The sequence below is a fragment of the Gadus morhua genome, chromosome 22 (genome assembly GCF_902167405.1).
Source record: "Gadus morhua chromosome 22, gadMor3.0, whole genome shotgun sequence".
In the NCBI taxonomy this organism is placed as follows: Eukaryota; Metazoa; Chordata; class Actinopteri; order Gadiformes; family Gadidae; genus Gadus; species Gadus morhua.
Genome location: NC_044069.1, coordinates 11,441,314 through 11,457,387, shown reverse-complemented (window position 1 = coordinate 11,457,387; position 16,074 = coordinate 11,441,314). Strand labels below are relative to the sequence as shown.

The 16,074-nt window shown below is 45.3% G+C and overlaps 1 protein-coding gene across 3 annotated transcripts; it reads left to right on the top strand.

Moving 5' to 3' along the window:
• The first annotated feature begins 99 nt into the window (after positions 1 to 99).
• Positions 100 to 15,122, top strand: rprd2a (regulation of nuclear pre-mRNA domain containing 2a). 3 transcript variants are annotated; one of them, XR_003974515.1, is made up of 13 exons: positions 101 to 585; positions 4,391 to 4,520; positions 4,828 to 4,988; positions 5,596 to 5,648; positions 6,393 to 6,519; positions 6,705 to 6,880; positions 7,513 to 7,861; positions 8,292 to 8,498; positions 8,945 to 9,100; positions 9,868 to 11,899; positions 11,936 to 12,091; positions 14,662 to 14,733; positions 14,887 to 15,122. XR_003974515.1 is itself a non-coding variant. In XM_030346788.1 (10 exons), exons 1-10 carry the CDS (start codon positions 414 to 416, stop codon positions 11,730 to 11,732), a joined length of 3,396 nt encoding a protein of 1,131 aa, XP_030202648.1. In that variant the 5' UTR covers positions 100 to 413; the 3' UTR covers positions 11,733 to 12,760. The 3 variants fall into 3 exon arrangements, 1 of the variants encoding a protein (XP_030202648.1); XR_003974514.1 differs by having other exon boundaries at positions 100 to 585; positions 9,868 to 12,091; XM_030346788.1 differs by lacking the exons at positions 14,662 to 14,733; positions 14,887 to 15,122 and having other exon boundaries at positions 100 to 585; positions 9,868 to 12,760.
• The last annotated feature ends 952 nt before the right edge of the window (positions 15,123 to 16,074 follow it).

Sequence of the window (16,074 nt, the reverse complement as noted above, 5' to 3'; positions counted from 1 at the left end):
ATTAATTTGGAATAGTCTACCAGGTGGGGGCGCTAAAAACCAAAAGATGCACATGTACTGGGTGGCGCGAAAATGGCGCTGTATTTGCGGAAGCGACTCCACGAGCAACAGACGAGTAAACATACCCTGGTTAATCAGACCAATGGATGTACGAGACCAACTCACAATGTCACACCGCTACTACAACTTTTAGCTCTAGCTGTTGAATGCAAATTCTAACGAAATATTGATTTTTTGCACGGTGGATAAGTTTCCTTTTTATCAAGGCCGAAAGTACAATACGTTAACTACCATACCAAACGAGAACGTTTCCCCGAGCGGCATTAGTCGTGTCGGCTAGCCGAACTAGCATGTAGCATCGGCTACGGCTAGCTGTGTGGTGATGGTCGTAAGCAGCGCTAGCTCCTCCAGAAATGGCTGCAGGATCGGGCGCTTCTGGCGGCTCTCTAGAGTCCAAACTAGACAAGAAGTTTCAAACCGTTTCGAATACGATGGACTCAATACAAGGACTATCGACATGGTGCATCGAAAACAAGAAGTTTCACAACATGATAGTGAAATATTGGATGAAATGGTTAAGGAAATGTAAGTTGCTTAACTCATCTCGAACTGGTTAGCCATGCTTGCTTTCACTATTAAGTATTTTATAGGCAAGACAGATATTGGATAATTATGCAAATAGTGTTCTCCTTACTATTTTACTATTTGTAATATATTGAGAATGATCTTGTGTTTGGTCCAATATTGATCATGCTATAACGGCTTGTTTGGTATTGGCTAGCTAGCTCGCCAGGCTCAGATGCTGCTCAGAAGACAGCCTGGTAGTAACCAGCTACCTCGTCAGGCTCAGAAGCTGATCGGAAGACAGCCTGGAAGTAACCAGCTAGTTAGTCAAGCTCAGAAGCTGATCAGAAGAGTCTGATAATAACTAACTAGACTGATCTGTTTCGTAAAGTTTGACTTTAATTACAATTGTTAGTATGCATTTCCCCTCAATCCCACCCTGCCCCGATAGCTGAAGTCCAACTTCTCGAACTCTAATTTGACATGTCGTGATATTGATCAACGGACTATTGCTTGATAGACCTGCTTCTTAATTATGACGATCATATTTTTTGTCAGGGTTATTCATGAAGCAAATTATTACTGAATGCTTTGTTTCAAAACTGGACGTATTCTTCTAGTATTCTTAATCACTAGTTTATGGATTTATCTTCTGTATTTGTGTCTAAGATAAGGTGTCATGTTATTTTCCAGTGCTTATTATATGAGACTAGCGATGTCTTTTGGCCGTCCATGGTTGTTAACCTAAATATTATCTTCCGGATCTGAATCACATTTTCTGATCTTATTTATCTTCCATTAAAATATAATATAATTGTTTTTTCATGTTGGATACAACTTATTTGAGTTCATTTGAAGTGAAGCTCTTAAAATCCCCATCACTCCATTTTGGTATGTCTTAATCGCATCAGCATGTGTTAGTGTCTGAGGTGATGTTTCAGTTTATTATAAACAAGTCTATTATCAAATGCTTGCTTTGTACGGGTGTGTTGACATTTGACCATGATCCCTGTCTTGCAAATGTTTTGTGGCCAATTTAGACGTGTTTCCTGTAACACAAACTCAGTGAAAGCTGATGGTCTCACCTTTCAAATTAATATTTTACCACAGTAATCAGGGGAAAGCTTGTCTTTTAAATAAATGAAAGATTCTGAGTGTCTACCACTAACAGGGTGAGATAACAACAGCACTGTGTTTTAATGAGTGTTTTTCGCATCCCATTTGTCTGTAAATTAGTGAATACAACCTCTAGCCTATATTAATTAACCTGACAATGCTGTGGGATATTTTTGGAATTGTCAAAATAATGCGTATAACCACTCCTATTAATATTAGGCTAGTATTCTCTTTAGATATACTTTTGCAGCACTCCTAAAATGTCATAACCATTTGACAATGTTTTAGTATGATGTTATGCTGCCATCACATTCACCCTCATTGAAGCCTTCATTGGACTACAGCCTTCTATGCAAGTATTCATTGTGGTAGATGTGGCAATATTCAGGAATAACTTCTGTTGATTATAACACTGCACTTCACCGGGATCAACAAGGTGATTCCCTCAGGCCGTCGGTCACGCTGTTAGGTTCACAATGTTGCTTGGTTGTCTTTTTTAAAATTTAATGCAATAATAATCTAAGTTTTAGTGTTTATATAGAACATTGTAATTAAGTCACTGCTTAAAATCAGCAGGAAAAGGGGAGCTTTCGAACAGTGAGCAGGAGCTTTAAGATGACTAGCTTGTATATTTAATGTAACGCTATGGCTACAGACATCCCTAATAGCTATAATGAAATATAATTGAAATAGGTTACCTTCTTAGATTTGAGCTTTTAATGGGACTTTGAGTGTGTTTGTGTTTATGTGCTGTACGTGGTGAATGCTTTTATACAATTCTATTTACATAAGAGGTTGGTTTATAGGCTGTTGGTGTGCTTGTTCCTTTTGTAGCGATACCGTTTCTACAGGGAAATAAGATGATGAATGGATAGGGCAGTTCTGTGTCTGCTTCAGTTATATTCTGGATAGGTTTGGTTCAGTCCATGGATTGATATGTATTTTGGTTGTAACATGAATATTAGTGATCTGTTGCATTTATTGAGCTTCATTCTTCTTGTTGCGTTAAATGTGTCTTTGTCACTTCGGAAGCTCTCAGAATGGTTTTGCCACTCTCCTCTTGTGAATACTATAAATCTAGTCTTGATAATGCACTCCTGCTCATTGCCTCTAACGGCAGGTTTATTTGTTTCATGTTTTTCCGACCAGCATTTGGTCTTGAAACAGTATTGGCCTACTTAGAACTTACTAAGTAACAAACATACTAAGTAAGGTGTATTTATTATAAACCACAAAAGTCTTGTTACAAATCGGATTATCAGACGGAGAACGCAAGAGCAGCGCCTTTTTACCGGGCTATTAATATTATATTACAAAGCCTTGTATTGCTGATATTGTATTATTGCATCTTGCCGCTCAATTCATTGTTTAGTGCAGATCAACACTTAAATGCTGGCTATTTAAGCTAGAAAAAATTGTGTAGCGTTGTAGGCCCTAAGGTTTGCAGAAAAGGGGGCTCTAGGAGCCAAAGTGAAAGGCTTGCTCCCAGAAATCAAACACAAAGATGGCCCAAAGAGGACCCTTATGGTTGTTTGTCTTCAATGGTTGATGACTGAAAAGCGACTACAAATTGTTTTACCCAATTTTAATATAATTCCTTCCTTGTCAATCCAGGTGTCCCTAATATTGCTCAATGTATTTTGTGGATAGGCATACTCAAGGGTGACTTTTAGCCAATAAGAGGGTTAGTGGAAAATAACAAATCGGATTACGTGAAATGGAAACGTGTATGTCAGTGTGTGTTTCCTGGATGTGTTGTCTATGAACTGTGTATGAACCTCTGTCTTTATGCGATTTCACACTGTTATTTGTCTGACCCAATTTGTTGCATATAGTTTGAATATTTTCTTTGATTTGAAATATTAATTAAAGTAGTCAGCGGCCCTTAATAGTATTGTTTAGTCACACACAATTCAATGTAGTATTATGCCATCTTTTCCATCATTAGTTGGGGTTGTAGTTATATCAAACATTGTTCTGCCCAAATGAATGCTCGCAATAAATGGGTTTTAAATGACATAATTACATACAAATGTGCCTCTTTTCAGCAGAGACAATTAAGCATTCTCCCTACAGAAATGATAATTTAAAAAAAGTATAAATATATATATAATCATCCATATTACCAAGCCATGTGGTTAATCTCATATGGTCCTTTGGTTTTATTGTTCGCTAAAGGAAATAATTTTGCTAATCATGTCTTTTTTTTGCCAAACATAACAATTTTTTACCATAGCACGCGGTCTCTTAAAAATGTGTGTTATGTTGGAGCCTGCATTTGGTATAGCACACTTCCTCCACTGGTAAAACAATAGCAGCCAGCAGTTACACATTTATGTTGAACCTTTAGGGAGAGGAAGGATATTATTTGTTAATGTTGGCCTGTTTGAGCGTGCTGACACGTGATAGGATTTGGTTACCAACTGTCGAACTGTAGATAGTACAGAGTGTAAGTGTCTTTCTATTAACAGTTGTTTTTGTTTTACTGGTAAAAGCTGAATCCAGTTACATCTTGTGCTATGAAAATGAAAAATATTGATCTCTTTACTGGCCTCATGTTTGCAGACAGATCTTTGGACGGACGGGGATTTGTTACTCTCTCTAAGAAATATCACTAAAGCCAAATGTAATGTAGTTGTCAATTCATTATAATGCAGTCGTGCATTAGAAGTCGTTGCTCCCACTTAGTTTTGTATCTTGCGTCCCACAGCTGATGCAGCCCACCGGCTCAACCTGGTGTACCTGGCTAACGACATCATCCAGAACTGCAAGAGGAAAAACGCCATTGTGTACCGAACGGCCTTTGCCGAGATGCTTCCCGACGCATTCCTCATGGTCAAGTGAGTGGTCCGACACGCCGCACCCAGCTCCGGAGCAGGGCTCGAGTCCGGCTCGCTCAAACCTTTTGAGTCCTCCAACCTCTGGTCATACAGGGCTTGAACCCACACGTTTGCCCACGTTTAACAGTTTTGTGTGGGTGGATAATGTAGATTTTTTCGTCTGAGTCGAGTGAACGGGGCTATTTCAATAGTAGTGCACCAGGTGTTTTCTCATCATGCTCGAGTATTCCCCGCCCAAATTGCCGAATGTTAATAGTGAACGTTGGTGTTGTCGCTCTGTGTTAATCTCCCGCTCCCTCCCCTGCAGTAACGACGGTAACCCCAAGGTGATCCGGTCCGTGGAGAGGATCCTGACCATCTGGGAGGAGAGGAACATCTACACGGGCGCGCTGATCGGCGAGCTGAAGGGCTACCTCAAAGAGGAGGTGAAGGAGGAGTCTCCCCCCGACACGCCGGCGGAGAACAAAAGTACGCCGTCGCTTGTTGTGTTGTGCTGACGAAGTGACTTCCCAAGCACTCTCACTGTGTTTTTAACAGGCCCCATCCAGAAAATAGGACTTGTGAAAAGTGGAATGGCATGCCAAACCAAACACTATTGACAGCGTGAGATTTTTAAGTGATTCGGTAAAGTGATGTACTGTTTATGCGATCCGTTTGAATTTTTTCGTGCCCCAAATTGGAAATTATAACACAGCATGGTTATATAGCATGGTTTATTTATCAATAACGGGACCCCTCTGCCTTGGGACGTTGCGTTACAAATCTTAAATTAAAAACCCCGGTCAAACGCAAAAACATTACGCTCAAATCGCGGTAGAAGAGTATTTACATTTCAGCGTATTAAATATATTATTTTGAATAATGTATTATGAAAAGATGCCTCTGCTTTTCCTTTGCCACATCGCCAGCCCCGTCGTACATTATTTTCCAATAACGGGACACGAGTGGAGTGTTCTTTTACTTACTTATCTGGTATCACTAGCTTGCATATGTTTCCAAATGCGGAATAACTCCAGAGATGCATTGTATATGTTATTGCTTTTCATTTTCAAAAATGTAATTCCTTTTCTTGCAGCTCCATCTGACTCCAAAGCTGCCCTACAATCCAAGATTGTTGCAGAGTTTGTGGTGAGCAGTGAACCTTTAACCCCTGTCTGAACCTTGCCAATGGTACTCTGCCATTAATAATATATTATAATACCATATCGTATTTTCTTTAGAGGTACAAGTAATGGATGCCATCTCCAACAGTAATAGTAGAAAACAGTGAGTGGATTAAGTCAACTAAGTCTGCATGTTATAATGAATTGTAGAAGAGTAGGTCAAATTTGAACAACAAAGGGAAAGCCTTGTTTAACCAGGCCGCGGGTAGAGCCTGTGGCACTATGACCCTTGACCCCCGCCGTTCTGTCTATAAATGGTGCTGACGGCTACCCAGTTTGCCTCGCCGTTCAAGGTCAATTTGACGCAGAACAATAATTCAGGCTCTTGAGTGCAGCTCCGAGCCCTTAAAGCTGGTGGTGTGATATAAAGGGTGGCATGGGGTGTGCTGAATATACTCTCTGAGCCATCCATTCATATTAAACGCCACACTGCTTGTTTAAGGACAAGAGATTTTGGCTTGGAGCCTGGAAAGGGTGCCTTTCAATAGCTGATCCAATACAATATACTGTACTACGTATTACTACTAAGATGCTTCATTTTGAAAAACATCTAAGAATTTGGTTTTACAGTATTTTCACGGGTAATGCAAAAGCCGCATTTGAAACACAAAGTGTCTCCTATTTGGACGTGCCAATGACCCTCTTATTGTGGCCGGATCTTTCCACAATGTGTAATCATGGAGTGTGTCTCCCCCCCGGTCTCCTCCAGCCTGCGGCGCTGGTGGAGCGGCTGTCCACCTACAAGAGCTCCGTGGAGGAGGTGGAGCTGAGGGAGAAGCAGCTGGCCGCCATGAGGGTCGACGTCTGCAGCTCGGCCGCACTCAGAAAGCTAAAAGGTACTCCCAGTGTATCCCAGTGTATCCCAGTGTATCCCATTGGCTTCATCCCACTAGCCTTATCCCACTTCATCTCCATAATAACCTAAACCTACATTTAGCCGGACGCTTTTATCCAAAGCGACGTACAACAAGTACATTTGTCAGAAGAAAGAGAAACCTAAACCTACGTTTGATTTCCGCAGACAAGGCCGGAGGAAAGCGGTTCTCCCGGGACTTTGAGGAGGGAAGCACCAAGCTGCAGGACTTTGTCAGGTTCCTGGAGGAAGAGAGCAAGGGAGGCTCCGGATTACTGGAAGCCCTGGGCAACGCAGACATCTTCTATGAAATGCAGTATCAGGAGGTCAAGATTGTAGCCAATGTAAGTGACCTGAATAAGCACCCCCACAGTACTTTGGGTTGGTCCCTTGAACTATTCAGAAACCGAAATCAAATTAAAACAATGTTCTTTGTCTAGGCGAGTGTACACACCAAACATCACCCATGGTTGCTGTAGTGACCATTTCATGTTATTGGGTGCTCTAACATTGATGAGGCCATTTGACTAACGGATCCTTAATGTTCTGTAATGCAATGACTGGCCATAGCACAATGAGTTTAATGGCTTCAAGTCCACTATCAGTCCTTGTTTTAAAGCTAAACGTGTGTGTGTGTGTGTGTGTGTGTGTGTGTGTGTGTGTGTGTGTGTGTGTGTGTGTGTGTGTGTGTGTGTGTGTGTGTGTGTGTGTGTGTGTGTGTGTGTGTGTGTGTGTGTGTGTGTGTTTTAAGTACTCCACCCTTGGAGATAATTGTAAATATTTATCCTCCAACCACATAATTTGCAAAAAGATGGCCTGCTTGCAAAAGAATATAAGGCAAAAATATGTCGAAGACATTACAACAAGGGCGGCTCACAGTACTATGCAGTGCATAGGACTAGCCCAAAACTGGCTACAAGAACAAGTTCTTTGTCCACTAAGTTAACTACCGTCTTCTGACCTCTCACCTCTCAAGGCGTACCAGACCTTCGCCAACCGGGTGTCCCACCTCAAGCGCAAGCTGGACGCCCTGAAGAGCACGCTGCCCGACCTGGACGAGTCTCCCATCCCGTCGCCCTCCGCCGACGCCCCCTCGCCCACCGGCTCCGAGTCCCCCTTCCGGGGCATGATGGACCTGTCCCACCCGGACCCCGACCTGGACGGCTCGGCCATGGACGACGAGGCGGAGCGCCCGGCCCCCAGCCCCTTCTCCTCCCCCGGGGGCTCCCCGCCGCCCGTCCTCCCCGCGGTCGGCGAGGACGACAACCGCGACGTGGAGGACATGGAGCTGTCGGACGACGAGACGGAGGGCGGCGGCATCATAGGTAAGACGGCGGTAGAGGCGGAGGGCGTGGGGGAAGCCAGCCGGGGCTGTGCCCAACAGCCACTCACAAGGACCCCCGAGGTGTGCTTTGACTTGAGGTGGCCAGGCTGACTGTGGAATGCAATTGGAAGCGTTCATATGTACATCCCAAGGGGTTATTCTTACTAAAGACATTTGAACAATATTTTTCTTTTTTAGTGGACACCTTAGTGTTTGAAGAACAATCAAACATATTTATGGAAGTAATATCTGAGGACAGAGATACTCTCTATTCAAAGTAGTGATAAAAAAGTATTTCCTGTAGGCCCCAAGCCACCCTTTCACCAGGGACTCGCGCTTTGTAGCTTAGCAAGAGGCTAACTGTAGCGTTTTGATTCCAAGTGACCCCTATGTATAACCATCTCCTATGTTTTAACCACTGCCGCCTGCAGTGGAGGAGCAAGTCACGTGCCCCTCCCCGCCCATCCAAGTAGCCAATCCCGTGGCAGCTAACGGTCATCCGCCGTCGACAGCCACGGTGCCACCGGTCGTCCCGACCCCACCCTCTGTGGCTCCGGCCCCAGCCAGCGTGCCGGCCGTGGACCTGAGTAGGATAGGTGCCCTCCTCAACAGCCTGACCTCCGCTTCAAAGACCACAGGTGAGTGCTAGCCGCCATGTTGTCCATAAATAGATATACGAGGACTGTAATTGGCTATGATTATCCAATTGTAAAGCATATATTGGTGCTCAGACTTGATTAGCCTGTACAGCAAGTGCACCGGAGTGCACTTGCTGATTCAGAGCATTAGCTGGGAGGCTTCCTCTATTACCGGGGATTTAGTAATGACTTTGGGAGAAGCTATGGCTCGTACTCGAAAGAGTGGGTGCGCATGCAAGCATCAAGGGCACATCTATGTTTGGCGTCCTTGCTAGGAGTTTACATGCATAGCCGATGTATACAGAAAGAAAACGTAACAATTGACGCATACTTTTAAGTGGCAGATCGGTTGTGTACATGCAGATCGGTTGTGTCCAATGACACCACCAAAGTGGTGTCATTGGACCACGCCTCGACTCCCCCCCCCCCCCTGTTTCTCTCCTCAGGGCCAGCATTGGACAGCCCCACCTCCCCACCCCCGGCCCCCACCCCTCCAGCCCCATCAGCCTCTCTGGGGAACCGCCTGTCCAAGGGGGCCGTGACCCCCGAAGGACTCCTAAGTGCTCTGACCAAAGTCCAAGGTCAAGGAGGTGGCTTGCAGGGTGAGAACACACCTAACAGAGGCTACTGAGTAGTACGGGGGGGGGCGGGGTGTCGTGCCTCAAGATTCAATATGTTTGATTCTTGGGGTCACAATTTTATTCTAGATACTTAATGTTTCCTGCTAGAAGCCATTCTCTATTCAGTACATATGGAGTGTAGATAAGACGATGTCGTTTTATATTGGATAAAGTTATATCAACTGAGCATATTGTAAACACACAATGCCGAACATAAGACGGTCAATAAATACATTTTGAAACATTTTATTGCACCCCTACTGTCTCTGTGTAGGAGGGATATCGATATATTGAATAAGCTTGAGCCATTTCTAAACATGTAGAGTGACTTGTAGTTCCTCCCTACATAGACCTCGGAGCTGGGCCATATATTGGTGTCGTATCAACATTGTGTGATGGACTATTCATTGCCCGGTTCTTCTTCGTCTTTAAGCAAGCGTTGTGACCGGATACAATTTACCCGGCTTATTGTATCGCATTAGTAAATAGACTGCATGCTTTATTTCCTAATCCACATGACTATGAATTGTCAGAGATGCCATCCAGAATGGATGGGAACATCTGAATTCAAAATACTATTGTTATATTTTTTCAATGTCCAGATATTTTATGCAAATCTTGTGGCCTTCAGTTTCTTCCATTATTGTCCCGCTTTATGACCATATCAGATTTCCTGGCCTCAGATGCTAGTTTTCTCATAGTTTTCTTATTTCAAATATCATTATTCCCTTTTCTCCTCGCCCCGTCAGGCCTGACCTCTATGCTAAACAGGCCGGCTCACAAAGTCCCCGCTGACTCTCAGCAAAGCAAAGCTCCACCCTCCCACCCTCCCCCCTCCACCCTGACTACACCACCACCAACAACAACAACAACAGCAGCAGTAGCACCACCTCAAGCCATGGGCAACCCTCCTCCCTCTCTGCCCTCCACACCTCCTCCATCAGCCTTTGCGGCGAGGCAGAGGGCCGCCCCTCGGCCTGAAGTCCCCGTTCCCCCCCGTGGGGCCCTGCCGGCCCCCAGTGCGGCCCCCGCAGCCGCCCGTGCAGCCTCAGCCCTGGTGCAGGCCCTTCACCGGGACATGGACCTGGCCCCGGAGCCCGAGCCGGCAGCGGGGGCGGCGGGGACGGCGGTGGCCTCCGACAGCCTGGAGTCCAAGATCCACAGCTTCCTGCAGGGCAACCCGGGCTTCAGCGCTTTCAACCTGAGCTTCGGCGGCGACGCCGCGAAGACGGCGGCGGCGGCGGGCAGCCACAACCTCAGCCCCGGGGCCGGAACAGACACCCGCGACGGGACCCCCGTCCGGGACGAGGGCGGGGGCACGCCTACTCAGGATGAGGTCATGGACAACCAGGCAGCGCAGAAGTTCGCCTCGGAGCCGCCGCCGCCGCAGGGTACAAAACTGTCTGCCCAAGCGGCGGGGGACATCTCGTTGCCTGGCACTTACCAGAACAACACCTCGCGTGCGCCCGGTGACCCCCCACAGCAGCCCCCCCGCATGCAGCAGCATCAAGGGGAGCCCCACAACGGCCAGGGCTACCAGCCGTACCGAGCCGCCGGCCAGGAGATGGCTCTCCCTGGGGCGGCGGCCCCCGCTGGACACTACCAAGCCTTTACTACAGAGCAGGGGTCCCGCCTGCCGCTCCTGGGGGGCGGCCCGGGCACTGGCGGCGGCGGCCCACCCGGGGAGGGCTTCCGGGACGACGGACACAGGGGCTGGTACGAGAGTACCAGGGGCCGGGGCGTGGTCGCACCAGGGACCGGTGAAGAGCCACCGGGACGGTACCACTACCGCCAGGACCCCCATCAGGAGCCACACAGCGTGGCTGCTCCACAGGGTCCCGGACCCCCCTCCGAGTTTTACAACAGTAACCTCCCGCCGGTGCCCAGGCTACCCCCGCCGCCCGCGGGCTTCGACGAGCCCCACGCCGCAGCCGCCGGCGAGCGTCGTCCCGCCCTCGCCCCGGAGATGGAGGGCGCTCCGAGGCCCCAGGCGGGCAGCATCATCAGCGGGATGGTGGTCCACGACCACCAGCACAAGTCCGTCTTCGGCCTCGACGACCCCCTTTACGATCGCCGTGACGACCACTACCGTCGCCCCGAGGACCTGGCTCACCCGGACGACCCGCGCTACCAGGACGACCTCGGGCACTACCGCGAGGGCCCCTATCGCCCCGCCGCTCCCCCTTACGGGGACGAAGGGCCCCCCTTCCGGCCGCCCCGGGAGCCTTACTTCCGCCCGGAGGATCCCTACTTCCGAGAGGACAGCCCGCCCCATGGGTACCCCAGGGGGGCGCTCTCCCCGTCCGAGGGCTTCCCCTATGACTTTCACCCCCATGGGTCCCCTCCCCTCTCGCACCAGAGGAGGCCGCCGCCGCCCCCCCATTCTGAAATGCGCCACCCTGGCCCGCGACCCCCCCTCCGCCCCATGCTCCACCCAGGACACCACCCTCGGCCGAGGGGGCCCTGGCACCCAGGGCCGCCCGTCCCTCCCTTCCACGGCGGGCCCGATCCGTGGCTTAGAGGCAAACGTCCGGGTCCAAGAGGCGGGGGGCCCGGCGGCCCCGGGGGTCTCGGTTTCCCCCCGAAAAGACCTTTCCTCCCACCCCGCTACTAACGGGGCCGGCAGCACCGAAGCTCTATGTGCACGTTGATGGAAGACGACGGCAGCGGGCCGTGGAGCCCAGACATGACCCAGAAGGGAGGCTGGACGGGGCTGGGCTGGGCTGGGCTCAGAAAGACAATCGGGGAAAACTAAAGCAAATGGGTTATCGGGTGAGTCCGGAGCGGAGAGCCGAGCGGAGAGCCGAGCGGAGAGCCGAGCGGAGAGCCGAGCGGAGAGCCGGGCGAAGAGCCGGGGATGAGGAGAGGAAGCCTGAGGGAACAGGAGGCCAGAGGGAAGCCAACGGAAGTGGAGGTTGTGAGAGGATGCTGCCAAGCTGACGGAAGAAGACAGAAGATAAAAGAATATAAGAGGTGGCTATCTAAAATTCACTATTTTTTGTTAAGTTGTATTGTTTCTATTCTAATATCCTTTTATATTAGAGTTCATAAAGGAGCTCTGTCTTGACAAAGTCCACAAGAGCTGCATGGCATGCTACTGTGCATGGACTCAAGGAAACATTAGTTATTTAAAAACAACAACATTATTTCAGTTGAATTCGACCAAGTTCTTTTCTCGTGAGGTTGACAGAAAATCTAGTTATTGTTCTACTGTTTCTCTGTGAAAACGTCTTCAACGGCTCGTTTCAACCCATAGCCTTCACCGCTTTAAAACTCAACCTTGTTTCAATGTTGTCGCGAAGAGTTATTTTAGATATTCTGGTCCTCTTTACTGTAATGCACGTTTGTTCAGACAGGGAAGTAGATTTTGTAAGTGTTGCAGCACCAAATGTTGTGTTTTGAAGTGACGCTTTCCTTGTTACTGCGATGATTTAAATATGGCGGCAGACTTGCGTATAGTCCAGAAGCTCAAATGATGGTTCTGCAGCTTAATTTAAAGGGAGAGAAATTGGTCTTTGGGAGGATTTGCTGTCTTTAACAACGGACGGAGAAGATACGAAGTTCATTTTGGAAGACGACGAAGATTCTTCTCCAGCAACATTTTATCTGTCCTGACTTAATAAAACTCTGACTTTAAAAAGACTGTTTTCTTATTCATCTGCCCTCATTCCACTGCCTGAAATCATAAACCATCACATATCGAAACAGGAGGTGTTAATGAGTATTTGATAAGACTGCTATCCAAATGTATACTTCCTGTTCTTTGAAACTTGCTATTCGCTTCAATCTTTTAAAAATTAGATTAGATTTAAATGTCCTCGTCAGTTGATCATGCTCAAAATCTGTCATGATTGCAACATTTTAATTCAATGAATGTTGTTCTAGTTTAAATAAACTGAAATATCATGTGAAATTACAAAGTATCAAGTAAGGAGCCGTATATTATTGTGCCCGTTAACTTAATGCTTCTGCTCATTACAAAATCGTGCAATTTCACCAGGACTTGGGAGAGCGACAAGGTCAAACTACTCTTCAAGTCACAATGATTGAATCAACTTCAGCACAGTGGTAGTTGCGTATTCTAGTTTGGACGTCAAGTGTTCTGCCTCCATCCCGAGGGACTCCAACCGTTTAGAGCAGCATATTATCTTTCATTGCGCCGTAGAGTTTGTAATTAGGTGTGAATGCTTGTTGGATGGTATAAATTATCTCCTATCCCCTCAGATTCATTCATTCTGCTGTATTTTCAGTTTGGTTGGGAACAATTCTGTATTTTTGGTTCCTCACGAAAGAAACTAATAGCCGAGTGCTTGCTTGTTTATTCCAACAAAAATGTTTTCTCCATTTGAGCAGAGAAACAGACTAAAAAGTGCCAAATTTGATTAAATTGTTCAGTCTTTAATTGTCCACTCTTATTTTAAACATATTAAAACAATTGAATGGAACTGACTTTGTTGCCCCTCTTAACATTTTAGTATGGCAACCATTAGCAATGCATTCAATTAATAAAGACCTTTTTTGAACACTCCTTCCCAATTCTCAATAGTTTATCCAATGCTATATAATCTAAAGGGCTTGTACTGCTTTAATTCTTATTGTAGTGTAATTGCAAGGCCAGTTAAATGTGTAACACCCTTGCAAACTAGATTTTCTGACGTCTCCAAGTGGGAATTCTGAACTGAACATCAACATTCAAATCCAAATTCTAAATTGATTTAAAAGTAAAAAAATAATTAGTTTCCGTATTTGCTATATACAGTATGTATCTAAATCTTTCTCATTTTAAAACTATAAGGTTTTAATTGCTAAACTTTCATTCACAATTTCCCTATATTTATCTTAAAATGATTTGACACAAATACTTAAAAACAAAGCTTTAGCCATAATTGTAAAAGTGTTTAATACATGTTTAATACACATCGAAATGTATTCGATTTTATACAAACCCCATTGTTTTTTACCCCGTTAGTTGAAAATGATACAAAGGTTGATTCCTTAGATACGACTCCCCCTTACTTGGATTTGACTGTTTCTTGACTTAAAGGTCAAACATTGTAGCGCGTTATTTGTTCAGAATACTATCATATACCTAGTCCTGCCGCTAGGTGTCAGTAGATCTTTTCCCAAAGGTTACATCATATTTAGTAAGGCTACTGTAGCACGTCCCGTCGAGCAAACACCGTGGCCCAAATAATATGTTAAAACACGGGCTTTTCTTCCCTTTATTCGTATGTGTTTACTGCATGGAATGGCTAATCAACCCGGGATGGTTTTGTCCGCATAAACCCTACCACACTTGTTGTCGTGATGCTTCGCTCATTGGTGTCAATAGCAAACGGAGTGGTAGTAACATTAGATCGCGTTTTTGTTTGGATGACATCCAGACGCGTCGACCCGTAACATATTGACGCACTTAAACGATGCATCACGTGTAATGGCATGCTTACGTTTAGTGTATGACTGTTCAATCATTGATTTTTTTTTTATGACTAATCTAACTTTGTTCTCTACTTCCCCCCAAAACACACCATCTCAATTCGCAGGCCATGGCCAGCGATTCCGAAAGCGACAATCCCACCCAAAGATTAGACGGTGTCTTGTTCAGCCATTTTCACGTTAGTATGAATCATAATCAACATGTGCCCTTTAATCAATTATTTTATCTGTTTGTTTGCTTGCTTTGTTAGCTGAAAAGACGTTCACAGATACTACTTTTTGTTAAAGCAATATTAAATATTATTAAAATAAATATTGTTACCTTTCTTTAGATTTGATTGGAGGAAAAACAACGGGGAAGGTGAATGGACGAGTCGGGTTGAGTAAGTATACCAAACACACGACCTTTGGCTTTCCTGCTTGATGAGGCACACATCGCTCACATATCCAATGTTAATTTAAAACATAATATTACTAGTTAAGCCCTTTTAAATCGTTGTGTGTTACATGTTGACGAATGTTTTCATAAAGTGTTTTTTATGCAATAAAATCGACTGCCCTTATTGTGTGTAGGTCTATTATTTACAGTGTTTCAGTGTGTCGACTTACTATTCGACTGTTGAATCATAGTCGTGATTCACTGTTATGTCGATGTCCAAAAATCTAAAAAAAAAACCGGCAACCTGTCAATTTTAGGAGAGTAACCTACCTAGCCTACTTTATATTTTTTATTCTGAGAATTATTTTCAATTTAGGCCTACATTAATTGTGTAAATAAAAATGTCATTAATGTGATGATTTTAATATTCATATGACAATACCAATCTCATGCAATAATAGGCTAATTTATTGACAAGCGATGGTAAAATATATATATATATATATATATATATATATATATATATATATATATATATATATATATAAAATAAATTAAATGTAAATGATGGGCGTGGCCAGGAGGCGTCACATCACGGATAAACGAAGCACGCGCGGGATGATCTCTGCTAGATAAAGTCCTTCAGCGACCAGTGTATATTGAGGCTGAAGGGTCGGTCGTGGGAAGAGATAGGATTTAGCAACCGATGGCAGATGGTAGTCCCGCCATTTGAGGTTAGCTAAGAAGTCTGAGAATATGTTGTGAATTTGAATTCAGCCCCCCTCCCCCTCCCCCCATTGAATGTGGAGTGAAATCCAAACCAAATATACTATATTCTTGTTATGGTACATTCATTGCTAGCTGTAGTATGTTGTCGTGACTCTTTGAAGTTTATCCCCCCTTTTTTTTTTCATCTGGTGTGCGCATGCCGGTTGTGTACCTACCAAGTCATGTGGGCTTATTGTTTACATGCTTGGTCGGTGTTAAAATAAAACCAAAAAAGGCTTGAGTCCTTTTATGAATAACATTTTAGGGATGAGGATCAATGTTTCATCTTGTATGCTGTCATGATTACATAGTTATTTCCACATGCATGTGACAGACACGTATTTCAGCACCACGGCCAGCTCTACCAAGAGAA

Bases quoted from the DNA above. Each gene is read 5' to 3' on its own strand.
- rprd2a (XM_030346788.1), top strand. From the start codon at position 414: ATGGCTGCAGGATCGGGCGCTTCTGGCGGCTCTCTAGAGTCCAAACTA. The intron at 586-4,390 runs GTAAGTTGCTTA...TGCGTCCCACAG, and splicing joins GATGAAATGGTTAAGGAAAT to CTGATGCAGCCCACCGGCTC. The intron at 9,101-9,867 runs GTGAGAACACAC...TCGCCCCGTCAG, and splicing joins TCAAGGAGGTGGCTTGCAGG to GCCTGACCTCTATGCTAAAC.